This window comes from Acipenser ruthenus, chromosome 12, assembly GCF_902713425.1.
Source record: "Acipenser ruthenus chromosome 12, fAciRut3.2 maternal haplotype, whole genome shotgun sequence".
NCBI lineage: Eukaryota > Metazoa > Chordata > Actinopteri > Acipenseriformes > Acipenseridae > Acipenser > Acipenser ruthenus.
In genome coordinates, this window is record NC_081200.1 from 12,551,864 (window position 1) to 12,578,797 (window position 26,934).

Consider the following 26,934-nt stretch of genomic DNA (forward strand, 5'->3'; position numbering starts at 1 on the left):
TATATATATATATATATATATATATATATATATATATATATATATATATATTTGGAAAGGCAATTCTGTTCTCTGCTAGAAACCTAATTAATACTGATTGTAGTGTATTTGTGTTGCTAGTTCCAGTTTAAAAAAAATCTATATAACATATTTTAAAAACATTTATTGTAAAAAACATGATTAAAACATACAAAAGTCCATAGTAAAAAAAAAATCATTAAAAAAATACTTATAAAAGTGTAATGTAAAAAAATACTTTTAAAAAACTGGAACACATCTAATAAAAAGGAAACACACCAACACTAATTAAACAAATCATTAAGCAAAGCTGCACAAGTTAACTGCAATTCTATTGTATGGCTATAATAACACAGAACAGGCTGATTGCAATGTAATGTAAATAACAAGACTAGAAATACATCAAAAGTACATTCTTTTTTCCACATACATTACATGCACGCAGGGTAGAAAACAAAAATGGCAGACACATAATGAGAACAAAATAAACATAAGTAAGTGCCATATCAGCTTCACTATACTAAAAACCTACACATAACAATTATACTGCAGCATAAATGCAATTCATGGCAGTGCAATACTTTGAGCACAGGGTGTATGTAGTTGATCTAAATGATGGATGAATACCACCAGTCATTAAATAGGACGCTTCCTGCAATTGTACAGACAGAATTACACAAAAGACCAACATCAATTATTAGATGTTTGATTAACACCAATGGATGTGTCAGAAGACTAAAGAGTTGAATGTGAGTGTTGTATATAGATGCTGTTGTTACTTTTCAATTAATCTGGGAGCCGACTTGCACCTGTCATAATGATGAGATTTCAATTATCACTTTTGTACATTCACCTACTGTACTATATACAGGAAGTATATCTTCAGTGAAAAAGTAGAAAATCACATCCAAACCACGATTAAAAATTGAGACTGGGAATCAGAATACTGATTTCAGACCAATGAAGCAGAGAGATCTAAAGAAAGACTACAATGAACGTTTTGAAATACGCTTACATTCACGATGGCACTCTTGAGGTTATTTTGTAAAGATTTGTGGGACAACGAAAAATAAAAGGCATGATAACACAAGTACTAGCCAAATCACCAAGATCTCAATAAAGCTAATTCATTTCATTCTAATAAGGCTCTCAATTCCTTAAAACAACATCCATGAGAGATACATCACTTTCCCACTCAACCCTTCAATGAATCATCACAGTTGTACAGAATAGACAGGATACAGTGCATATTATTTAGCAATTTTCACATCTGTTAAGTATTTAGAGCTGCCGTTAATTTAACACCATATAGATGTGACTGCAGTTATGCTGGTATATGCAACACTAGTCATTTTCAAGGCTTCACACCTACTTTGACACATCATTTACATATGTTGTTTCGAATTGAGTGTGTCGACATATTTTACTACAATCTCAAAGCTATTAATACTAATTTGTTGATGTTTTTTCAGCTTTACATGTCATAAAGAAATTGCATCCACATTTAAATTATTTATGCACAACTATAAAACATACAGTGGTAGAAAACATAATAAAACGAAACTTCTTTATTTAGAAATTCTTAATTCAGTGCAAGATACTGTAAACTGTATTTTTTTGTTTGTTTTTTTTTGCTTTAAATGGTGGACAAATAATACATTTAACTTCATCTACAGCTATGGCCAAATGTTTTGCATCACCTAGAATTTTAGGGTTGAGATATTAAGGGTTGAGAGCTCAAAAAGAACTATATGAGCATAATTTAGATATTTTATTTAACATCATGTAATTAAAGAAACTACAAAATGGTATTGCAAAAGTCTACCGGAAGCCATAATAGTAGTACAGTACTTCATGTTAGATGTCAAATTTTTCCATTTTTGTCAGTTTTTCGTTAAGTATTTGGAAAACTACAAAGCTGTATGTAATTCAATACGTTAACGTAACATTATTCAGCAGGTTTCATTCGACTTTATGAAGCAACATTTGTTCTATAGGGTGATGCAAAACTTTTGGACATAGCTATATATTGTTTTCTGTTTTTGTATTGTATTTTTTTAAAGGTTAACATTCAGTTTTGTTCTTAGATTTTTTTTTATGCTGGTTTAATAGTATACACTTTAATGTACAAAATCCCGAAATACTACATACAACACAGTATCTCGAGACAGAGTCAGAACAAAATGATCCATTTATATGGAGTTGAATTAATCACTAAATAACTGAACAATCATTTCCGGTACATGTATTTGATCTTTCAGAAGGCTCTTTAAAAACATTATATTGTATAACTAAACTACACTACCTTCCAGCTTGTAATGAGACAGTATATACTGAATGTTTTGAATCATAAAATGAAAACAAAAAACATGAAGGGAAACATGGATGGGGCCAGAGGTTAAAACAATGTGTCAGAGGTCAATTTCATGGCCACCAATCCACCTTGCATACAACAGTTATTATCCCTGCAAATATGAAGTCGTTATCTCACATGGTCTCTGAGATATGCAGTTCTGGCAGTGACAGCTTTGTAAAATTACACAAAAGGATTTCATTTTCTTGTACAATAACCACATCAAACTTGTTGGCTAGACTATAGCTCTGCACTATATAGTATAAAGTGGATATCCCATAGCCTTAGGTCATTACCACCCGAAAAATATTCAGAACATATTTGTATATTGGAAACTTCTTTGAAGAAAATAAAAAGTTATGTTACATATACTGGGTCAATAAGCTCAACAGACCTTTCTTCTGTTACATATACGGGTTCAATATGACAATCAGACCTTTCTGCTGTTGCATATACTGGTTCAATATGACAATCAGACCTTTCTTCTGTTACATATACTGGTTCAATATGACAATCAGACCTTTCTTCTGTTTGTAACTGCAGATCTGTTAAAAAAAATATATATACATATTTGGTGTAAATTATGTACAAAACTTGTTTGGCCGTTACCATATTTTTAAACAGTTAATACCTAATAACTGTAATTCAGTAATAATGCAGTCATGCTTAGTAACTGCATTATACAGAAGTGCAATAGTGCTTCATTCCTCAGTGTTCAATACTAATACCACTAACACTATTTTAAAAACATATGTAAAAGTACATTTTTAAAACATATATTTAATAAGATGCATTGAATTTGTTTACCAGTGTTTTCTTTGTTCCTGTTCTTTGTCTTCTTGTACAGGTAAACTCCAGTTAGTAATATACCCAAAAAAATGACACATGTTATAGCAACCCACCAGTGCCTGGGACCTATATGAAAAAACAGAGTTTGAACATGAAGTTAGGAATAAGCATATCAACTCACATACTGTAGCTTCAATTTTTTTTTTTTTTTTTTACTGTCCTTTACTGTCCTTTTTTAGTATTTTTTTTACAATTATAATCATTCAGAGTAGTTCTTACTGCAATTCATATGTGTGCTGTTAAGCACTCCTTTAAAGCACGGTGAATACAAGTGGCAGACAAAAGTACTGGCACCCAATACTTTATATAAGATCATTCAAGACAAGATGTAAAATACTGGCATTTAGTTAATATCAACCACTAATTAATATGACAAAGACCAAGGAACAAAATACACAGTTTCTGGTAGTTTAACAAATAATCTTTGTAAAAAATAATAATAATAATAATTACTTCAAGTAATTTCAGATATTCATGATAAAAGTATTGGCAACTTTAGATTAAAAGTCTGTAAAAATGTAACAGAGCATGTAAAAATATATTAATTGATTGAAAACCATTACACAGAAATTAACCTGCAGTATAAAGTCAATAACCAGAAAAGAAGATACAGGAAATACTAAAGCAGGGGTGCCAATACTTTTGATTGTGTATTTTGCTTTTTGTTTAATTAAAAACTGTTTAAAGTTTAGTAAATGCTTGTCTTTAATCTGCAATCTTGAATTACAGTATAATAAGCATAGGATGCCAATACTATTGCCTGTGACTGTAGGTCCCAGTATTTCAATGCCCTTACCTTTGTGAAGGTTTTCATCACATGCTTGTGTTCCCAGCGGATCGCTTGTTTCTGTACTGACAGGGTTCTCAGCAATGCATTTGTACTCATCAGTAGATCCATACAGCCCATCTACCAGCTTCTCTGCACCAGCACTGACACAGCTCTCACTACTACAGGCAGGCACCTTTTCCCATCGATAGGACACGTGGGTCCCCTGGCTGGTAGAGCAGGTCATAGTGATGTTGTTCACGGAGCAAACAGCTGTCACATTGGGCTTTGAAACAGGTTCTAAAACAATAATAATGCAAATATACTGATCAGAGATGATTGTTTTTTAATTCCCCTTAATTCCCGTGTCTGACAATTCAAATAAAAAAAGTTCAGACAAAGTTCATTCATGTGCAAAAAAAAAAAAGATAAACCAACTTGTTCAAAAATACTGTCAGAAACTATTTGTAAACGTGATTAAAAAAGTGAATGGGTTCTACATCATGATAAGCACTATTTCAAATGGTATGAGTCTTAAACACTTACCAAAGACATGCAGCTGAAAACTTCTTGTCATTGTTTTCATTGTGTGTCTCACATAATTGATCTGCATGTCATACTGTCCACTGTCTGAGAGCTGTACATTATCCAAAAATATTGAACCAGTTCCATCCACTTGTATTCTGTCTACAAACATTAAGTTGAAAATTGTTGGATTTGATGGATTATTTGAGATCCATGATAGGATTTTCGTGTCTGACTGAAATAGCAGGCTAAGCTCATATGTCAGATTTCCCTCTGCTGTGACAGGGAACATGACCCGATCTCCTACTGAAGCGTTAGTGATGCTTCCAGCAACAGTCAATATCGTCCCTCCTTCACATTGTCCAAACAAGTGTAATACTGTAAGAAGGCATACAAAAAAAAGGTATTATATTTACAGTATTGGGTAACGTTTGAATATAATGCTGAACATTTAAACAGAATTTACCTAAAACCTGATAGATCATTAAGGTGTTTAGAGCAAAATTCCTTTTCCAAACATGTGCTTCTGTGTTTTTGAATATTCTGTTCATTATACACAGCAGTACCGTGCAACACTCATTCTGTTAAAAAAAGACAAAAAAGACAAAAAATAATTACAATACATTTATTTTGGGGGAGGGAGTGGGTGATATCAGATCAAATACATACACTGAAAGCTACAGTAATAGACATGATCAGTGGTCAGAGCAGTACGAGCCACTAAGCTCGATTGTTGGCGTCTGATAAATGTGCATTTGTATGTCATTTTATTTTACATTTTGGAGTATGTATTATTATTAGTTAAACATGTATAGTCATAAATACGATCATGCTTTCAACATGAGAAATACATTTACGATACGATACGCATTACGAATACACAGAATACAGTAGTTAGCTACGTTTAATTCAGAAAGTATTGATTTATTGGTTAGTGTTTCATAAAACAATTATAAAAATAAAAACATATTGCAAAAGTATTCAAGAACTGTTTCCAGAACTTGCTGCTACAAATTTATAAAGCAAGTAAAGCTGATTAAATGATCAAATCCGACACGTGGGTAGAAAATAGGTAACATGCAATATTTCCCCATGTTCTACTCATAATAATAATAATAATAATAATAATAATAATAATAATAATAATAATAATAATAATAATATGCATTAAAATCATGAATTCCCTAAAGTCAAGTAAAATTATAATAATTTAAATTACTGTATAAAACTCGCTCACCTGCAATGTTCCCTGTTCCACAGATTTCAATGAACCGCCCGCGCTTTTTTTAAAAATAAATAATAAGATCCTGGTATCCCAGTGGCTGTACGGAAAGGACAGACTACCTGGGCGTACCTTAGTAAGATAACATCTTCGATGTGCTTTCTTTTTTATGAGGGTGTAACGAATTCTGTGGACTGACGTGGGCGGCACTGTATTGAGGTGGGGCGTGCTAAAATGGCAGTTTAATGAAAGTTTAAATTTAAAAATAAACTTGGGACATACATATAAAACAAACTTACTATTAACCATAGCAAAGCAAAATAGCACAGCCCGGTCTATGTTAAAGGATTCCGTTCAATGGAGGGTGTGTGTATGTGCTGTACATTTAACTCAGTCCTTTTTTGTAAATAAATGTTCACTCTGAAGCAGATCTCCCGCTCTCTATCACACTATATTCTTTGCAATGGTTTGCTTTTACATAGTCCATGGACTAACAGGTACCTCTCTACCCATTCAGTAAAGCCATAGCCGCAGAATGTGGCAAGACTGCTCTGGAGAAAGACTGCAGTAGTGAGATCAGCATGTGGGCGATTTATGAAACAGATTAGCAGGCAAACAAAACGGCGTACTTATCATTACAACCTCATACGTTAAGAAAACAATCCAGTTTTAACTTCCATTTTCGGTAGTCAACATCATTGTGCAATCCCACTGTCAATTCTTTACTAAAGAAATAAAAAAGATGAGACATTACAACAATTGTAACTATATATATATATATATAAAAGGGCTTCATGTCTGGGTGATTACATTTCAAGACACTGATTGATTCCTGTTCGTAAAATAAGAGATATCTGGCAACATTACCTTAAAATGTGGTCTGTTCACTGTGTTTAATGAAAGCCTGTTCATGTAATGCGAAGGAGCAGCGATTCTTTTAATGAACAAAATATTAATTTAATCATCCTATGAAGCGCAACAAAATATTTCGAAAAATGTATGACTATGCCTTTACGACAAATCCGGCGTTTGGAATGGGATTTCTTTATACAGTAGGCTACTTGTGTCGCAATTATATGAAGTCCCTCTATCATATAACAAAGTAAATGGGACAGTATAAAACCAAACGGCCACGAGCCTGCTCTTCTGGTCGTACCACTTTATTACGCATTTTTAAAAAAAAATAACATAGAAAAAAACCTCCTTTGAACAAAGCGATAGTGCGCTGTAACCTACAGTTAAACCACAACACACAGCCCTGCTTTTAGCATGCTTTGTCTTTGGTATTCACAAGACAAGATGCATGTAACTGTTTCATAATTTATTTATTTTTTACATTTGCAGAAGTTCAGCATGTTTTCCTCCTTAAAAAATTAAGCATTGACCTGTTTTACCATAAACTACCTATGGGCAAATGTACCTTGTAAGGACCGTGCTTTCCATGCGTTCACTAGTTTTACTGTGATTTACTTCACTGTTTCCATGGTATAGTGCAGTAAACGTTTAAAAAGAGAGACTGACTGGACACATGATGTTTCTTAGTGATATCCATCAAACCATTACATTTGACTTGATGTTACAAAATAGCCTACAGTCTCAGTGACTGATCTTAACACAAGTGGAGAAAAGTTACCATTACATATTCTCTTTACATACACACAATCAAAAGTAAATTACAGCTGGACTCAGTAATGCTGAAAACAGTTGCGAGTTGCATGCAATAGTTCAGTGCAACAAGTACAGAAGTAGTAAAAATGTAAGTCTGACATACAGGTAGTCTTCATAGACACCCATATTTTAAGACTCTTAATAACTTGTGCTAAAGAATGGCCTTTTCAAATGTTATCATAATTGGACAAATTAATCTCTACATATACTGTACAGGGGTATGTATAGAGTGTAACAATAAGAACTATTGGATTAGTTTAGTTAAAGAAGTTTCCAGAGGTAGAGCTGTTCTTATCGGCAAGGTGCAACAATTGTGGTAGACCACTTGAGAAATGCAGGCTGTGCCCCCGGCATTGAAAGGTCAGAAAGTACTGGGACGGAAACTCAAGTGTAGCAGCTCGGTGGGCAAAAGTGCATTTGAAATATTTGAAAAGTAAACATCTGGTATTCACTGCAACTTAGAACAACAACCTGGACATGTTTTAAAAGAAATGTAAATGTCTCCTGTTTGTTTAATACTTATGTAGAGTGTTGTGGAGTACTGAATTACAGTGCATTACAATAATGCATTACATTACAGTAACTTGTAACTGATATGGTTCCTTTACCAGACAAGTAACTAAATGTGGTGACACATTACATTTTATTTAAAGTAGTTTGAAAATGAGCAAGAAACAGCTACACAGGAGCAGGTATTTGTTAATTTGGGTATTTACCATTACTGGTTTGTTCTATTATTATTATTAAAAAAAAGTATGCAGCTTCTTCAGGGCCATTAAATTATATTTGGGGACCAGTCAAAGGGGCACTGTCAAAACATACATTAATAAAGTGTTAATTGTATTGTTTGTGTTTGTATTGAAAAGCAGTATATTATATTGTTGGTGATTATTTCGTTTGATAATATTTTATCTTTCTACCTGTGTACACAGCATTTGATTTTGATCCGTTTGATGTTTAGCAGCATGATACAAACCCACACGCTTCTAAAATAAAAGATGCAGGCGAGTGACAGTGACCACATGTTTCCACTTACATCACAGTATAGATAGAAACGTGTGAAATGTAGAAAGGATCCTACATTCACTGTTGTACATTTCTTCAATAACCGCATAGACTGATTTTTTGATTACAGTATCAAACTAGTTTGTCACTGTTACTCAGACCTTTAGCTGGGCTGACAACATTTCCCCAGTTCTGGGAAAGCTGAAGTTTTCCTTAATCTGGGTAATTTTCCTTATGTTAGAGACGCATTTCATATTACCTGGATATCTTGCACTTTTCCATTAACCTTACATGTTTGAGGTAGATTATATGATGAGATTCTGGGATCAATAAGCTACTAACAACCAAACAAGTAAGATGGGCTGAATGGCCTCCTCTCGTTTGTAAACTTTCTTATGTTCTTATAGCTTTAAGAAATATAACTCAGTGCTTCCACTTTTTGGCAAAAATGGGTTTTCTGGGAAGCTATGCAAGGGCAATTGTCAAAAAGGACGCATCTAAACTTGAAAATAAAATACATCGATTAAAGCACATAAGCACTATTTTGGAAAATAAGTTTGCATGTGAATATAGCATATGTGCTAATGCTCTGAAACAAACACTACTTATTATAGTCTGATCTATTCATGTTCACCTGGGCAAGTTTTACTTCTCTCAAGAGCTTTCTCCACCCACAACCACAGTCACATCACATTCTGTCTATTTTTTACAGTGACTTCCAGAGATCAGAACCTACCTGCTAGTTTAGGCACCATCTCCAGCTGGTTCAGGATCCGAGTCCTGAGATATTAAAACAGCAAACAGAATATAATGCATTAATACTGGAGGTGGGGCATGATTAGCATGTGTATATACCAGAAATGGGTTTGGTTGAATTAAAAGGAGGAATTCAGGCAGCATTTTACATGTATTTTCAATAATTACCAGCATTGAAGTATCATATAGAAAACATGTTCAACAGGTTTCTATGCCAAAGGTGTTTCACACAAAAAAGGACCCTTCCAATTAAACTCTCAATGTGTCCCATTTACAAAGAGAACAATAAAATAATTTAAAAAATGTGGTAGGAAAATAAAAAAAAAACTGTGTGGGAGTCGAATTGATCATTGAAATGTATTTAGTCCACACACTGCTTGAGTTTAGTCTGTGATAACCACAAACAAGATAATGAGGTCATTGAGCAGAGGCAGTGTCTAACACATTAGACAATGTGCCTACATTTAACAGCAATAAGTAATAGTCTATTTGGGAAACTGAAAACAATCTTTATAATTGTTATGTACAGTACTGAGGCTAGTCCAGACATGCTGGCTTCTATTCTTGATTCAAACCGATGTGTAGATGGGAAATGAACCCTGTTCAGATCGGGTACAATTTCACTGAGGTTTTAATGTGTAAGTGTAGGTGTAGCAGTAACATTTATGTTTCCTCTTTTAATTGGTAGAGCTGACCCTGGGATCCAATGAATTGAATTAATCAGCGGCATGGATCTCTAATTAAGGAAGAACTCTTAAGGGTGAAGAAAAACTTTATATCAACAAGTTTTCCAAATTGTGCGCAGGTGTGAACACATAGCGTTGGTTAGTTAAGAGGAGTGAAAGACTCTGTAACTCAAAGTGAACACCAACATCTAGTCCTAGACAATCATTTTACAACACAATGAAATACTTTTTACTTGAAAAGGTACGATCCACAATCTTTCCCTTACTGACCATTGTGTATTTCCTCTGCTGTGGTTTCTTCTAAGGTGTGCAGTGACATCTAGTGAATAATATATTTAGCCAAATAGCAACCGATTAATTGGGCACACAAAATATCAAGTGGCTGAATGGACCCAGACTCGGTGGAGCACCCCCCCCCCCTCCCCTCCCCTCCCCTCTAAATTCCAAGGTGTCCCACTGTCCACAGAGCGCCTTGACCCCCAGCTTGTGACCCAGGTTGACCCTCCCAGACCTCCATCAATAACCCCTCACTTGCGGAAGCCATGCTCACCCACTCCCTGGTGTGGCCCGCCTCCTTCAGGCCCAGGGGCTCGCAGTACCAGCACTGGAAAACCTTGAGTGGCTGGCGAGACAGGGTCTCAATGTTCCCATGCTGTCGTCCAATCCAGTGCTGGAACCGGAAGTCGAAGCTCTGGAGCACCTTGATCCAGTGCGCCACTTGCCTCTCTGGTTCCTTAAAGCAGTGGAGCCACCGTAGCAAAGCGTGGTCTGTCCGGACAGTGAATGGCCTGCCATACAAGTAGGGTCAGAAGTGATGGATAGACTGTACCCCCACCAACAGCTCTCTCCGGGTGATGCAATAGTTTCGCTCCGTCTTTCTGAGGACCTTGCTGTAGTAGGCCACTACTCATTCCCCTCCCCCCACCAGGGACAGCACGCCCCCAAGCCCGACATCAATGACGTTGGTATCGAGCAAGCCAGTGCATCCTGGAGTTGGCAGAATGTGCTGTCCCCTTCTCGGTGATGGACGGCAATGGGCGGGCAATGTCAGTGATCCCCCGGACGAATCACCAATACTAGGAGGCCAGCCCCAGGAAGCCCCTCACTTGGCGGAATGACATCAGCGTTGGCCACCTCTGCACTGCCTCCACCTTGGCTGGGTTGGTGGCAACTCCATTGGCCCCCACCACGTGACCAAGGAACTGGGTGTCCTGGCGCATCAGGTGGCACTTTCCCAGGTGCAGCTTCAGGCCAGTGGCCCGGATTCGGTCCAGCACCTCCCTCAGGTTGGCAATGGCCTCCTCGTAGGTTGCTGCGTGGATGAACAAGTCATCCAGGTAGACCATGCAGGCCGAGCGGGGAATGCCACTTAGAACGCACTCCATAAGGCATTCAAGTGTCAGGGTTGTTGCACATCCCGAATGGTATCAAGAGGCCGTGCTTCATGGTGAAAGCCATCTTCGGTTGGGCCTCGGGGGCTAGCTCGACCTGCCATTAGCCACTGCGCCAGTCAACAGAGCTGAACCAGAGGGAGCCGTGATTTCATCCAGGGCCGTATCGATGCAGGGGAGTGATTAGACGTCCTTCTTCATGACCACATTGAGTTGCCAGTAGTCAACACAAAACTTGAGGCTGCAGTCCTTGTTCGACGAGAGCACTATGGGAGCTGCCCAGGGGCTGTTGGATGGCTTGATCACCCAATCGGCAGCCATCTCCCGGATGATGCCCTCCGCAACCTCCTTCTTGGCCAGCAGAAGCCGGCGAGCACGCTCACGGCTGGCGCATCCCCCATGGTGATGTGATGCTGGACCAACCCAGTCCGCGTGCAGTCCTTGGACTTCGGGGCAAAACAGTCATCATACTCCTCCAGGAGCCCTTTCAGTATGTGGCGCTGCTTACCCGTGAGCCACTCCATGCAATGCAGATGGAGGTCCTCCATAGCTTCGGCCCGCAGCGGGCGGGCAGCCGGGTGGTGGACTTGCTGGCAAGCGGTCCAGTCATTGTGTTGATGGGCAGGCAGCGAGCTGGCAAGCCAGGGTGGCTGTCGAGCAGGCAGGCGAGCTGGTGAGCCGTTTGGGTGATGAACAAGCGATGAGCTGGTGAGCCAGTTGGCCAATGAGCAGGCGGGTGATCTGGTGAGCCGGGACAACTGTTGAGCAGGCGGGCGAGCTGGTGAGTCGGTTGGCTGATGAGCCGCGAGTCGAGATGGTGAGCCGATTGGCTGATGAGCAGGCACTGAGATGGTGAGCCGGAGAGACTGTTGAGCAGGCCAGCAAGCTGGTGAGCCAGGGCAGATGGGGATTGTTGGATCGCTATAATTTTTTATCTAGAGATGTGCGAACCGGTTCCTTCGAAACCGGGTACCCAGTTCCTGCTTTGGAACTGATGAACCAGATACAAATATTTCAGTGGGTACTATTATGCTTTTCATAAAACTGCTTACTAAAAAATATAAAACAATTAATTACCAAAGACTTTTAATTTGTCAAAAATGCATTTGATAACTATAATGGCCACATTCTACATTACAGCTGGGTAATATTTTCTTAATTCAGTGCAAGATACTGTAAACTGTAGTCCTTTTTTGTTTGCTTTTTATGGTGGACAAATACATTTAACTTCAGCTATAGCAATGGACAAAAGTTTTGCATCACCTAGAATTTTAGGGTTGAGACAAACTATATGAACATAATTTAGATATTTTATTTAACATCATGTAATTCAAGAAACTACAAAATGATATTCCAAAAGATATACCGAAAGCCATAATAGTACAGTTTTTCGTTAACTATATGGAAAACTACAAAGCAGTATGTAATTCAATATGTTAATTCAATAGGGTGATAGAAAACGTTTGGCCATAGCTTTATATTGTTTTGCATTGTATTATTTTATTTTGGGGGGGGGGGGGGGTTGGGGTCATTTGGTTATATAAAAAAAAGCATTATTTAACAACTTAAAGTTAGCATTCAATTTTGTGCTGGTTTAATACATTGTATACAACTTGAATGTACAAACATCCCTACATATATCACAGTAAACAGCCAAGCTGAATGCAAGTAGCACTCTGTGACAAGATGGCTTTTTGGTGATGTCAGGCCAGGAAGTAGACAGACAATAAATATGAGTGAATGCGATGTTGCGCCCGTTTATTATAAATCAAAAGGTTTAACAAAACAAAATACTTAAACAAATCCATTCTGTATACAATAGTTATTATGCCTGCAAATATGAAGTCACTATCTCAAATGGTCTCTGAGATATAAAGTTCTGGTAGTCAGTGACAGCTTTTTGTAAAATTACTGCCATAAAAGGATTTAATTGTCTAGTACCATACCCATGTCAGACTTGATAGATTCATAAGATGTGTATTGAGTATCTCATAGCCTTAGGTCATGATCATCCATAACCCCAAAAATATGCAGACCATATTTGTTTACTGGAAACTTTTTGTTGAAAATACAGAGTTTTGGTTTACAAAAAACTCACCAGCACCATTAGGCTTTTCATCTGTATTTTTCTTTTAGGTACTTTTGCCAGTTCTGCCAGGTGAACGTTCAGAAACTGACAATTCTCTAATTTCTATTGGACAGTATTGTGCTTTTTGGCACACGAACATATCAAATGAAACTTTCGACATACTGCTGTGCATAGTTTGAGCAAGCTATATGAAAGTCATACATTAAAACTGGAGAGAGAGAGAAAGAAAGTGAGAGTATAGTGAAAGAGGGAGAAAGTGAAAGTGAGACAGCATGTTTTCCCTCTCCACTGGATGGCACGGTTTCCTCAGTTTTCTCATGTAATGGCTCATTATCATCTTCAACAAGCACTTCAGACCTTTCTCACTTTGTGACTGCAGTTCTGTAAAACAACAACATTCATTTAAAGTAAACAAGCTGACATTAAAATTGTATCTCTGTGACCCTTATGTGTTACTTCTCGGCATGACTTAAACAGTACACTAAGCTAGTATGGGATAAATTACCAAACTAAATAAGTCAAAGAGTAACTATGGGTCTAAAACATCACAGTTATCTTAAACTAATGTTTTCCTGTTTATATTCACTTTGTAAATAACAAAATGGATTTGGGGGAATAGCCAAAACTTAAAAAGGCATTTATTTTTAAAATAGTTACTTAAAATGCTTTGTACTGCAGTTATACAGAGTTATGAACACTTCTCAATACCAAATACAAATAGTTTACCCAGTAAAGAATTTAAAAAAAGCAAAATGCAACAAAAAATACCATCATTTGGTCCATTAGTTTTCCTTGTCTTCTAATACAGGTAAACTGACAATCCTGTTAGAAATGTTCCAAAAACAACGATGCACACTACAGTAACCCCCCAGTGCTTGAAACCTATATGAAAACAGTTTCAACATTGAAGTTAGGGACATTCAAAATATCAATTCACAGACTTACATGGGATGTACAAAATGAATATAATTCTCTCATTCTTGTTACTGTAGTTGCTTTCCAGTTGATGGGAACTAACAAGACGCATGTTTCTACCCTTATAAATGTTTACCATAGTAAAAGCATAGCAAAGTGTAACAAAGCATTGTAAAGCACATGCAAGCATTGCAAACAATAGCAAGGTATGGCTGAGCATATTAATAAACATGGCAAAGCAGGGTGAACTATGGTAAATGCATACTATACATATGGGAAAACTGAAAAAAAACTGGTAAACTTTAAGGCTGATAGATCAAACCTTTTATAAATACATTTTATGAATGTGACAAATAACAGAAACCAAATAACATGAATGAAACCTGGGTATGAGAATTATTCAAATCTGTACTATTTATTCAACATTTAAGAGTAAGTATCTTTAAATTACATTGTATTATGATTTTTAAAATGATTCAAACAGTAATACTAATGATATGTAAGAAAACTTCTAAACCCTTTTCAAGCTTTGTGAATCAGTCCCAGTACTTCAATGCCCTTACCTTTGTGAAGGTTTTCATCACATGCTTGTGTTCCCAGCAGATCGCTTGTTTCTGTACTGACAGGGTTCTCAGCAATGCATTTGTACTCATCAGTAGATCCATACAGCCCGTCTACCAGCTTCTCTGCACCAGCACTGACACAGCTCTCACTACTACAGGCAGGCACCTTTTCCCATCGATAGGACACGTGGGTCCCCTGGCTGGTAGAGCAGGTCATTATGATGTTATTCACAGAGCAAACAGCTGTCACATTGGGCTTTGAAACTGGTTCTAAAACAATAATAATGCAAATATACTGATCAGAGATGATCGTTTTTTAATTCCCTTAATTCCCGTGTCTAACAATTCAAATAAAAAAAGTTCAGACAAAGTTCATTCATGTGCAAAAAAAAAAAAAGATAAACCAACGAAACTATTTGTAAACGTGATTAAAAAGGTGACCGGGTTCTACATCATGATAAGCACTATTTAAAAATGTACAGTATGGGTCTTAAACACTTACCAAAGACATGAAGTTGAAATCTTCTTCTCGTCGTTGGCTTTCTGTTCCTCATATAATTGATATGCACCTCGTACTCCCCACTGTCTGAGAGCTGTACATTATCCAGAAGTATTGAACCAGTTCCATCAAATCCTATTCTATCTTCAAACATTAACTGGAAAATTGTTGGATTTGATGGATTATTTGAGATCCATGATAGGATTTTCGTGTCTGACTGCAATAGCAGGCTAAGCTCATATGTCAGATTTCCCTCTGATGTGACAGGGAACATGACCCGATCTCCTACTGAAGCGTTAGTGATGCTTCCAGCAACAGTCAATATCGTCCCTCCTTCACATTGTCCAAACAAGTGTAACACTAAGAAGGCATACAAAAAAAGGTATTATATTTACAGTATTGGCTAACGTTTGAATATAATGCTGAACATTTAAACAGAATTTACCTAAAACCTGATAGATCATTAAGGTGTTTAGAGCAAAATTCCTTTTCCAAACATGTGCTTCTGTGTTTTTGAATATTCTGTTCATTATACACAGCAGTACCGTGCAACACTCATTCTGTTAAAAAAAACACAAAAAAGACAAAAAAAATAATTACAATACATTTATTTTGGGGGAGGGAGTGGGTGATATCAGATCAAATACATACACTGAAAGCTACAGTAATAGACATGATCAGTGGTCAGAGCAGTACGGGCCACTAAGCTCGACTGTTGGCGTCTGATAAATGTGCATTTTTATGTCATTTTATTTTACATTTTGGAGTATGTATTATTATTAATTAAACATGCACAGTCATAAGTATGATACGCATTACAAATACACAGAATACAGTAATTAGCTACGTTTAATTCAGAAAGTATTGATTTATTGGTTAGTGTTTGATAAAAACAATTATAAAAATAAAAACATATTGCAAAAGTATTCAAGAACTGTTTCCAGAACTTGCTGCTACAAATTTATTAAGCATGTAAAGCTGATTAAATGATCACATCCGACACGTGGGTAGAAAATAGGTAACTTAACAGCAATCCCTGCACATACTCTGCTAACAACAACAACAACAACAATAACAATAAAAATAACAATAATAATAATAATAATAATAATAATAATAATAATAATAATAATAATAATAATAAAGTAAAATTTTAATAATTTAAATTACTGAAATAACTCGCTCACCTGCAATGTTCCCTGTATCACAGATTTGAATGAACCGCCCGCGCTTTTTAAAAAAAAAATAATAATAAAACTAAAAAGATCCTGGTATCCCAGTGGCTGTACGGAAAGGACAGACCTGGGCGTACCTTAGTAAGATAACGTCTTCGATGTGCTTTCTTTTTTATGAGGGTGTAAAGTATTCCGTGGACTGACGTGGGCGGCACTGTATTTTAATTGAGGTGGGGCGTGCTAAAATGGCAGAGTTTAGTGAAAGTTAAAATTTTAAAATAAATTTGGGACATACATATAAAACAAACTTACTATTAACCATAGCAAAGCAAAATAGCACAGCGCGGTCTATGTTAAAGGATTCCGTTCAATGGAGGGTGTGTGTATGTGCTGTACATTTAGCTCAGTCCTTTTTTGTAAATATATGTTCACTCTGAAGCAGATCTCCCGCTCTCTATCACACTATATTCTTTGCAATGGTTTGCTTTTACATAGTCCATGGACTAACAGGTACCTCTCTACCCATTCTGTAAAGCCATAGCCGCAGAACGTGGCAAGACTGCTCTGGAGAAAGACTGCAGTAGTGAGATCAGCATGTGGGCGATTTATGACAACAGATTAGCAGGCAAACAAAACGGCGTACTTATCATTACAACCTCATACGTTAAGAAAACAATCCAGTTTTAACTTCCATTTTCGGTAGTCAACATCATTGTGCAATCCCACTGTCAATGCTTCATTAAAGAAATAAAAAGATGAGACATTACAACAATTGTAACTTTATACAAAAAAGGGCTTCATGTCTGGTTGATTACATTTCAAGACACTAACTGATTCATGTTCGTAAAATATGAGATATCTGGCAACATCCGACTGGTGGCTTTATTTGTAAGCAACCCCATAATATGGAGAATAAAAGAGGTAGCACTAGACAGACCAGCACATAATTACCATAAAATGTGGTCCGTACATTGTGTTTAATGAAAGCCTTTTAATGTAATGCAAAGGAGGAGCGATTCTTTAAATAAACAAAATATTAATTTAATCATCCTATCAAGCGCCACAAAATATTGTTAATATCGACAGTTTTCAAACAATCACCAGAGAAAAAAAAAACTCCTTTGAACAAAGCGATAGTGTGCTGTAACCTACAGTTAAACCACAACACACAGCCCTGCTTTTAGCATGCTTTGTCTTTGGTGTTCACAAGACAAGATGCATGTAACTGTTTTATAATTTTTTGTAACTGTTTTATAAATTTATTTTACATTTGCAGAAGTTCATCATGTTTTCCGCCTTAAAAAATTAAGCATTGACCTGTTTTACCATAAACTACCTATGGGCGAATGTACCTTGTAAGGACCGTGCTTTCCATGCGTTCACTAGTTTTACTGTGATTTACTTCACTGTTTCCATGGTGTAGTGCAGTAAACGTTTAAAAAGAGAGACTGACTGGACACATGATGTTTCTTAGTGATATCCATCAAACCATTACATTTGACTTGATGTTACAAAATAGCCTACAGTCTCAGTGACTGATCTTAACACAAGTGGAGAAAAGTTCCCATTAGATATTCTCTTTATATACACACAACCAAAAGTAAATTACATCTGGACTCAGTAATGCTGAAAACAGTTGCGAGTTGCATGCAATAGTTCAGTGCAACAAGTGCAGAAGTAGTAAAAATGTAAGTCTGACATACAGGCAGACAAACAGAAGTCTCCATAGACACCCATATTTTAAGACTCTTAATAACTTGTGCTAAAGAATGACCTTTTCAAATGTTATCATAATTGGACAAATTAATCTCTACATATACTGTACAGGGGTATGTATAGAGTGTAACAATAAGAACTATTGGATTAGTTTAGTTAAAGAAGTTTCCAGAGGTAGGTGCAAGGTGCAACAATTGCGGTAGACCACTTGAGAAATGCAGGTCGGAAAGTAATGGGACGGAAACTCAAGTGTAGCAGCTCGTGGGCAAAAGTGCATTTGAAATATTTGAAAAGTAAACATCTGGTAAAGTATTCACTGCAACTTAGAACAATAACCTGGACATGTTTTAAAAGAAATGTAAATGTCTCCTGTTTGTTTAACACTTATGTAGAGTGTTGTGGAGTACTGAATTACAGTGCATTACAGTGATGCATTACATTACAGTAATCTGATTACAGTAACTTGTAACTGATATGGTTCCTTTACCAGACAAGTAACTAAATGTGGTGACGCATTACATTTTATTTAAAGTAGTTTGAAAATGAGCAAGAGACAGCTATATAGGAGCAGGTATTTGTTACTTTGAGTACAGGCGAGTGGCAGTGACCACATGTTTCCACTTACATCACAGTACAGATAGAAACGTGTGAAATGTAGAAAGGATCCTGCATTCACTGTTGTACATTTCTTCAATAACCGCATAGAATGATTTTTTGCTTACAGTATCAAACTAGGTTGTCGCTGTTACTCAGACCTTTAGCTGGGCTGCCAAGATTTCCCCAGTTCTGGGAAAGCTGAACTTTTCCTTAATCTGGGTAATTTTCCTTATGCTAGAGAAGCATTTCATATTACCTGGCTATCTTGCACTTTTCCATTAACCTTACATGTTTGAGGTAGATTATATGATGAGATTCTGGGATCAATAAGCTACTAACAACCAAACGAGCAAGATGGGCTGAATGGCCTCCTCTCGTTTGTAAACTTTCTTATGTTCTTATAGCTTTAAGAAATATAACTCAGTGCTTCTATCCTTTGGCAAAAATTGGGCTTTCTGAGCAGCTATGCAAGGGCAATTGTCCAAAAAGGACACATCTAAACTTGCAAATGAAAACCAGCAGGTAGGTTCTGATCTCTGGAAGTCAGTGAAAGTGAGTTATGCTTTCCTATGTCTCTGGTGTATGTGTGCCAACTGTACACTGTCAAAAATAGACAGAATGTGATGTGACTGTGGTTGTGGGTGGAGAAAGCTCTTGAGAGAAGTAAAACTTGCCCAGGTGAACATGAATAGATCAGACTAGAATAAGTAATGTTTGTTTCAGAGCATTAGCGCACATGCTATATTCACATGCAAACTGATTTTCCAAAATATCATAGTGCTTATGTGCTTTAATCGATGTCTTGCATTTGCAAGTTTAGATGCATCCTTTTTTGACAATTGCCCTTGCATAGCTTCTCAAAAAACCCAATTTTTCTGCCAAAGGGTGGAAGCACTGAGTTGTATTTCATAAAGCTATAATCTACCACAAACATGTAATGTTAATGGAAAAGTGCAAGATATCCAGGTAATATGAAATTACCAGCATTGAAGGATCATATAGAAAATATGTTCAGCAGGTTTCTATTCCAAATGTGTTTTGCACAAAAAGGACCCTTCCAATTAAACTCTCAATGTGTCCCATTTACAAAGAGAACAATAAAATAATTTAAAAAATGTGGTAGGAAAATAAAAAAAACTGTGTGGGAGTCGAATTGATCATTGAAATGTATTTAGTCCACACACTGCTTGAGTTTAGTCTGTGATAACCACAAACAAGATAATGAGGTCATTGAGCAGAGGCAGTGTCTAACACATTAGACAATGTGCCTACATTTAACAGCAATAAGTAATAGTCTATTTGGGAAACTGAAAACAATTTTTATAATTGTTATGTACAGTACTGAGGCTAGTCCAGACATGCTGGCTTCTATTCTTGATTCAAACCGATGTGTAGGTGGGAAATGAACCCTGTTCAGATCGGGTACAATTTCACTGAGGTTTTAATGTGTAAGTGTAGGTGTAGCAGTAACATTTATGTTTCCTCTTTTAATTGGTAGAGCTGACCCTGGGATCCAATGAATTGAATTAATCAGCTGCGTGGATCTCTAATTAAGGAAGAACTCTTAAGGGTGAAGAAAAACTTTATATCAACAAGTTTTCCAAATTGTGCGCAGGTGTGAGCACATAGCATTGGTTAGGCAAGAGGAGTGAACGACTCTGTAACTCAAAGTGAACACCAACATCTTGTCCTAGACAATCATTTTACAACACAATGAAATACTTTTCACTTGAAAAGGTTCAATCCACAATCTTTCCTTTACTGACCATTGTGTATTTCCTCTGTTGTGGTTTCTTCTAAGGTGTGCAGTGACATCTAGTGGATAATATATTTAGCCAAATAGCAATCGACTAATTGGGCACACAAAATGTCAAGTGGCTGGATGGACCCAGACTCGGTGGAGCACCTCCCCCCCCCTCCCCTCTCAATTCCAAGTCTATTTGGGAAACTAATACCAATTTTTGTAATAGTTATGTACAGTACTGAGGCTAGTCCAGACATGCTGGCTTCTATTCTTGATTCAAACTGATGTGTAGGATCCTGGGATCCAATGAATTGAAATAAATGGTTATGATATATAAATAGTCTTAACAGTGTCAAATCTAAATGCTGTACTGTGTTCCACTTTTAGATCTGTAGACTTCTGTAACCCATCACCTTGAGGTGCCTCACCTACCATGAACATCAGCCTATAATACTCTCATTGTTATTATAGTACAAAGGGGTAAACTTAATCCGCTTCTAAACATTATACAGTAGATTATACTTTGTAAAGGCACAAAAACACATACTGAGGTTTGTAAATTAAGAAGGTTATATTGGTTTTTATTTTTCAAGTAACGCCCTTATAAAGTAAAGATTAAATTCCTTCTTCTCTGTGAGAAAGTTTTGCACATATATTTATATACTACATAATGGCTATGCACAACAGTATTACATAACAGAGAATACAAACCATCCCACCTAGCTTACTCATGCCTTGTGCTAACAGGAATAGGTAGGCTGGTTCTAACAAAGGACTGGATTGAGAAAACACCGGTTTTACCAGGTTTTCAACATAACAGTAAAGCCAATCTGTAGCTTCTAAGCACTGCAATTGTGCTTAACATGCAGAGCTTTGAACTGTACTGAACTCAAAACCTTAATTAAAATAGGCTTGCATTTATTTTACATAATGGTTGAGAATATGACACAAAACTTGTCTCGGAGCAACTTTTTAACAAAACTCACATTTTACAATATGACAGAGTATACTAATTTGCATAATATAGGGATAACATAAATCAAGGTGATTACAATAATGTCCTATTCTTAAAGGGACACTTCATATCATGCACTTGTTCCTAATATTCAATATCCTATTATGCATGTTCTGTACGATTCTCTGTTGTTGTATCTGCTTAGATCATTATGATTACAAATTATTCCTGCTTCCGAAAAGACATAGCTAATTGTGGGGAAGCATATCAGTGTTGCACAGTTAGTGTACACAGCGCAGCATAGATGTTTCTCTAGACAAAGATAGAGAGGACACATACGATATTAAATAGGAAATTAGTAGGGGAATTAAGGTGATATAAATGATCTTATTAAATGATTAACGTTAGTTGACTTGATGACTTAAACGTTAATGCAATGCTTTTTGTGCAATATAAGAAATGTGCATTTACTAGCCGAGAGTGCATTACATTAATCTGCCCATGAGTGCAATAAAATACCAGAAACAAAGCAAAGGGATAAACTGAACCCACTTCAAAGCATTATCCTTTGTAATGACTCAAAAACACATACAAAGGTTTGTAAATGAAGAATGTTGTATTGTTGTTTTTCAAGTAAAACCTTTGTAACATTAAATTCAATTCCTTCTTCGTGAGAAAGTTTTGCATGTGTAATTATATACTACATAATGCAAATACACAACAGTGTTGCATAACACATGATACAAACCATTCTGACAAAGGACTGGATTGAGAAAATATTTACTAGATTTTCAACATAACAGTATAGTCATACTCTGTAACTTTTAAGGATTAAAATGTATCTTAACAGCATGGGGCAATGTTTCAACAGGATTATAATGAGCAAGCATATGCAATGCAGATACTGGTTTGCAGTGCTTCTCTTTGGGTAGGGTTAGTTCATATAAATTTGAATCATGCATACAAGCGGTAAGTCAGTGCACTCTCAATTCTGTAATACAGCCTATTAAGTATATGACATTAATAATTCCCACCTATTTCCAACAAGAAGAAAAGTAACCACCTTTATCTATAGGAATTTGAATTCCCCATGGTTAATTTACATGAAGTTAGGGCAGTTTGTTTGATCAGTCTGAGTCATTTTCGTTATATCAATGTTGGAGGAGGTGAAGACGTCCCGCAGCTGAGTAACATTTTCTGCCGGGAGTGTCCGAGTTCTGGCCAGGATCCAGGCAAAGTCCACATAAAAAATTCCTAAAACGTTACAGCAGGAGTAAACCAGGGAATGGCTCTCATAGTCGGTCGACAACACCCAGTATGGACTGTATGGCTGGACTAAAAAAGAGACAGACACATCAATCATTTTCATCACAATTTTACCAGGACCGTAGTTTTTATTCCTTTGTTACCCCCTCTTTTGTGTCGCCTGCTTGTTTGTATTACCAGCATCTTTGTAACCTCACCCCTTAACATTTAGTTCTTCTTTTGTTTCTTTACTTTCTTTGCCCTGGCTATTTCCAAAATATTAATTTGTGCCCCTTTGACCGTTGTCCTGACACTAACACACTGGTACTGATATGTTAATGACCATTGTGATACCACAGTGTGGTACTATTTCATCAATGGCTAACTACTGTCGCTGTGCTTGTGCTAACATTGCCTCTTTGTTTCATTGTATTGTAATCTGACTTCAGTTGGTCAGGGCAGCTGATGAGAATATCAGGGACAAAAGAATATCAGGCGTTCTCTTGAATACTTACAAAAGGAAAAGCTAACTCCAAGTTTGGCTGGCTCCTCTAAGTTTCGGGATACAGCAGTTCCCACAATTGAATGTGTCTTGCCATTAGGTCTAAGATAAATACATACAAATTGAAAAATACAAGTTACAAAACAAATACCCCCTGACATGTATTCTGTTCTAGGTGAAAGTTACAGCATACATGCCAATTGAAAACCGCTGATACTGTCGTCCGACCCAGACTAAATAAAATAGTGATGTCATGTAAACTGGAAAAATCTAGTTGGGTGTGGTGTAGTAGAAATTGATCTGGTTGATTCAGTAAACTATTGACCCAGTGTGTCAAAAACCCAACAAGATACTGGTGTTCACAAACAACCAGGACATGCTATGTACTATAGAAGTAGTCGAAGCACTAGGATCAAGTGATCAGAACATGGCTAAATTCAAAATGACCTGGGATTCCAGGCAAAAGGCTGCACAAACTAAAGTGTATCATTTCAGAACGGCTAACTTTGAAGGGATGAGACAGAAACTGGGCAAAATAGACTGGGCAGGGGAATTGGTGTGACAGTAGAACACTAGACGTTCAATGGAGCAGATTTCAAGCTATAATGCAAGCCCTGCAGGACAAGATACACCTACGTTTAAAAAAGACCAGGTTTAACAAAGGTTAAACAGATCAACTTAGAAAAAAGAAGGCTGTATATGACTTGCAGTCAGCCAGACTGCATACATTACTGATGTTTCATAAGAAACAAAATTTCAAACCTTAAATGGGTGGACTCAATGGTTCCATCAATGGTTGACCACATTACACCACATTGACAGTGTTATGGCAGGTGTTTTCATTATCAGAAATATAATACAGAACGTCAGCAGAAATATGTGAACACTAGTTTAGTCTGTACGTTTGTGTTAGATCAGTAGTTGTGTTGGGGCAGCAGTGTGGAGTAGTGGTTAGGGCTCTGGACTCTTGACCGGAGGGTTGTGAGTTCAATCCCTGGTGGGTGACACTGCTGCTGTACCCTTGAGCAAGGTACTTTACCTAGATTGCTCCAGCAAAAACCCAACTGTATAAATGGGTAATTGTATGTAAAAATAATGTGATATCTTGTAACAATTGTAAGTCACCCTGGATAAGGGCGTCTGCTAAGAAATAAATAATAATCAGTGTTCTATTTATGTACTTCAAAAGAAGAATTTGAAACCACATGTTTTTAATAAGCATAAATATGTGGTGTACCAGTACTTACAATACTTCCTGATTAAAAACCTTTATAGTAGCATCCTCATTTAGGGAATAAGTGGCTTGAACACAATTTCCCTTTTCAAAACTTGCAGGTAATTTTTCAATTTCATACCACGTGCCAAGATACTATAAAAACAGAAAATAACACATTGATTTTTAAATTAAGAGCTCAATAAAAAAAAGTGAGATACTGAATACATGTTGTTAATTTTCTTCCCTCTTATTAGCACTAGAAACATTCTAAATGCCCCCACTTGTGCTGAAGTTCATTTTGTTATTTTGTAAAACTGTTTTACATTAAAATAGCAATACTTTAAACCAGTTCAAATGCTGATATTTCAAATGCAAAGCAATACTTTAAAAATGTCTTTATTTTTCCTGGTAAATCAGTTCCACTGCAATGGTTTAGCTAGTCAGACCACATGTGTGACATACAGCAGTGTATATCAGTCAATAAAAGAACGAAAAGATTTCCATCACTGAAAAAAAGGAACAGTTATAATTGGTCAAGAAGTTAGAAAATTAAAAAACTTGTTCTAGTAGTTATGGAATGTTGAATACCTCTGCAGCAGCAGTGCTTTGAGGGTTGGAATGTGGGGATCAAGAATGCATGAATATTAAGAAAGAACATTCTATTGATTTTGCAGTACTATTGCAGCAAGATAAATCACAACCAAAGCAGTGCTTCCTTCATACCATTAGTAGAATTTACAAACAGCACACAAAGGAAACTGAATACATTGATATTCATAAAGACCCCAACAGTATTTCAATCTGTGTGATAAGAATGGGATTATTCATTGTAGAAAAGTACCTTGCTTAGCTCAAAGTTGTTTTGAACTGGAGGTTTCGGGCAGGATCCTAAGTGAAATGTCTGCCCATTTACAGCAGAGAGAGCGATGAGGGACAGTAGTAGCATCAGCATTTCCTGCATTTTCACAGCCGGTCTTTACTCTGAAAGCGAAAAGAAGCATTTACAATTTTAAGTTCTCACTTGGCATGCAATTAAAACACCAGTTATCTTCTTAATAATGAAAGCTGACACAGGAGATGTGTTACTTGGGTATAATGTTGCTTATTTTGTATTATTATTATTAAACACGGTGCAGCCCACAGTCCAAGAAAAGTCATTGATATGAAGACACAAAGTGGCCATAAACTGTGTATTTATATAAATCTCAAAGATAGGCAGTAACTTTTGACCTGAATTAATAAATACAACACAGTAAAATTATTTCAGACACCGGGGCCTGGAAAAAATTCATATATATGCTATAAATATACTTCCTAACTGTTATGGCAGACCTGTCATTTTGATTCAATCCAACCCTAGAGCATGGATTCAAAGTATGTAACCATTCACTAATTAACGTATTTTTGTGATGTTGTTGTTACTAAATGAAATAGAAACAACTAGAGCGTTCTTGCAGCTCTGAATTATATTTGTTTGGTTCTAGCTTTGTAAAAACTAGGAATAAATGACAGGCTGGAGTAAAGACGTAATAAAGCACTCAGTAATCCTCCAATACTTGCTTCCATGTTGTAAAACAGAATATTGTTAGTGCACTATGTGATCTGCAAGTTTGGTTATATCCAAAGGTGTGACTTATTCTGTACTCTAAAGTAACCCATTCCAAAAGGGAAAATAAAGTGACTTTCAAATACAAATCTAACAAATGGCACAATAGCACATGTTGAGCACACAGAGCAGTAGAATCACTCCAGTTCCACTACCAATACATCAGAAAAGCAATGTTCCAGATTACGTTATCCGCATCCCAGGCAAAACACTAGACGATGAAATCAGTTTTTAGCATTTCTATTTACTGGTGTCCAACTGAGATTTGCATTATAGTTACTACACATTTAAAAAATACAATTAAAACAGAAAAAGAAACTGCTGTCACCTCTGCAGCACAAGAAACAATGCTGTTCGATCTTCGCATGAAACAGTTTGAATGCATAAATGGACAGGATTCTAAAAGATTCTCTTACCTCTCAGTATAATGAAAGTTCTCTTCAGTCCTGATGTCTGCAATACAAAGCTGGGTGGCTGTATTTATAACGAGATAAATATATAACAGTGCTACAAAGCCACACCTTACAGATCAGATTTCAGGAATTCTCTCCCCACCCGAACAGCAGTAGGAGCCGAAAAACAAACAAACAAAAAGTCTTATGTAAAGCTGCTGTTCTCATCAATTTAGTATGCGTCAAGGGGGAGGGCGGGGCTGAGGGTTACAAAAGTGTTATTATACAATGTGCAGTAGCTGGCTGTATTGCTGACATGTTATAAAATCTGCATTGTTTAACTCCTTTCGGTGCTTATTTTATCCCCACACGGTTGCAGTTCTGCAGTCCAAATATTGAATCATAATAATTGCAATCTTTGTTTTCTTCTGAAGAATGAAAATGCACGTTCTGTCATGGAAATCCACACATATCCATTATA

At 36.6% G+C, this 26,934-nt stretch overlaps 3 protein-coding genes across 6 annotated transcripts; all 3 read right to left on the minus strand.

The window, feature by feature from the left end:
• Window positions 1–148: 148 nt before the first annotated feature.
• LOC117416957 (hepatic and glial cell adhesion molecule) lies at window positions 149–9,210 on the minus strand. Of its 2 annotated transcripts, none has more exons than XM_034028473.3 (6): window positions 9,143–9,210; window positions 4,978–5,092; window positions 4,533–4,889; window positions 4,017–4,286; window positions 3,179–3,286; window positions 149–2,916 (listed from the first exon to the last, which is right to left on the minus strand). In XM_034028473.3, the coding sequence occupies exons 2-6, from the start codon at window positions 5,060–5,062 to the stop codon at window positions 2,729–2,731; spliced, it is 1,008 nt and encodes a 335-aa protein (XP_033884364.3). In that variant the 5' UTR covers window positions 5,063–5,092; window positions 9,143–9,210; the 3' UTR covers window positions 149–2,728. The 2 variants fall into 2 exon arrangements, with proteins under 2 accessions (XP_033884364.3, XP_033884363.3); XM_034028472.3 differs by lacking the exon at window positions 9,143–9,210 and adding an exon at window positions 5,749–6,451.
• A 3,530-nt stretch (window positions 9,211–12,740) lies between these two features.
• Window positions 12,741–16,640, minus strand: LOC117416471 (HEPACAM family member 2-like). Of its 3 annotated transcripts, XM_059034561.1 has the most exons (6): window positions 16,493–16,640; window positions 15,751–15,865; window positions 15,309–15,665; window positions 14,807–15,076; window positions 14,097–14,210; window positions 12,741–13,709 (listed from the first exon to the last, which is right to left on the minus strand). In XM_059034561.1, the coding sequence occupies exons 2-5, from the start codon at window positions 15,833–15,835 to the stop codon at window positions 14,128–14,130; spliced, it is 795 nt and encodes a 264-aa protein (XP_058890544.1). In that variant the 5' UTR covers window positions 15,836–15,865; window positions 16,493–16,640; the 3' UTR covers window positions 12,741–13,709; window positions 14,097–14,127. The 3 variants fall into 3 exon arrangements, 2 of the variants coding, with proteins under 2 accessions (XP_058890544.1, XP_058890543.1); XR_009330690.1 differs by lacking the exon at window positions 14,097–14,210 and having other exon boundaries at window positions 12,744–13,709; window positions 14,807–15,006; window positions 16,493–16,639; XM_059034560.1 differs by lacking the exon at window positions 14,097–14,210 and having other exon boundaries at window positions 12,746–13,709; window positions 16,493–16,633.
• Window positions 16,641–21,097: 4,457 nt separating this feature from the next.
• Window positions 21,098–26,636, minus strand: apodb (apolipoprotein Db). Its single transcript, XM_034029635.3, has 5 exons — window positions 26,478–26,636; window positions 25,297–25,436; window positions 24,487–24,608; window positions 23,253–23,341; window positions 21,098–22,827 (listed from the first exon to the last, which is right to left on the minus strand). Exons 2-5 carry the CDS (start codon window positions 25,414–25,416, stop codon window positions 22,592–22,594), a joined length of 567 nt encoding a protein of 188 aa, XP_033885526.1. The 5' UTR covers window positions 25,417–25,436; window positions 26,478–26,636; the 3' UTR covers window positions 21,098–22,591.
• Window positions 26,637–26,934: the final 298 nt, after the last annotated feature.

What these genes read in the sequence shown, in the direction of transcription:
- LOC117416471 (XM_059034560.1), bottom strand. Translation starts at nt 15,835, where the DNA reads ATGAACAGAATATTCAAAAACACAGAAGCACATGTTTGGAAAAGGAAT. An exon ending in AATGATCTATCAGGTTTTAG is followed by an intron (nt 15,666 to 15,750) that starts GTAAATTCTGTT and finishes ATGCCTTCTTAG; the next exon opens with TGTTACACTTGTTTGGACAA. An exon ending in ATTTCAACTTCATGTCTTTG is followed by an intron (nt 15,077 to 15,308) that starts GTAAGTGTTTAA and finishes TTATTGTTTTAG; the next exon opens with AACCAGTTTCAAAGCCCAAT.
- LOC117416957 (XM_034028472.3), bottom strand. Translation starts at nt 6,042, where the DNA reads ATGGTTAATAGTAAGTTTGTTTTATATGTATGTCCCAAGTTTATTTTT. An exon ending in TTTTCAGCTGCATGTCTTTG is followed by an intron (nt 4,287 to 4,532) that starts GTAAGTGTTTAA and finishes TTATTGTTTTAG; the next exon opens with AACCTGTTTCAAAGCCCAAT. An exon ending in CAGGAACAAAGAAAACACTG is followed by an intron (nt 2,917 to 3,178) that starts GTAAACAAATTC and finishes TTTTTTTAACAG; the next exon opens with ATCTGCAGTTACAAACAGAA.
- apodb (XM_034029635.3), bottom strand. Translation starts at nt 25,416, where the DNA reads ATGCAGGAAATGCTGATGCTACTACTGTCCCTCATCGCTCTCTCTGCT. An exon ending in ACAACTTTGAGCTAAGCAAG is followed by an intron (nt 24,609 to 25,296) that starts GTACTTTTCTAC and finishes CTGTTTTTATAG; the next exon opens with TATCTTGGCACGTGGTATGA. An exon ending in GTTTTTAATCAGGAAGTATT is followed by an intron (nt 23,342 to 24,486) that starts GTAAGTACTGGT and finishes TATTTATCTTAG; the next exon opens with ACCTAATGGCAAGACACATT.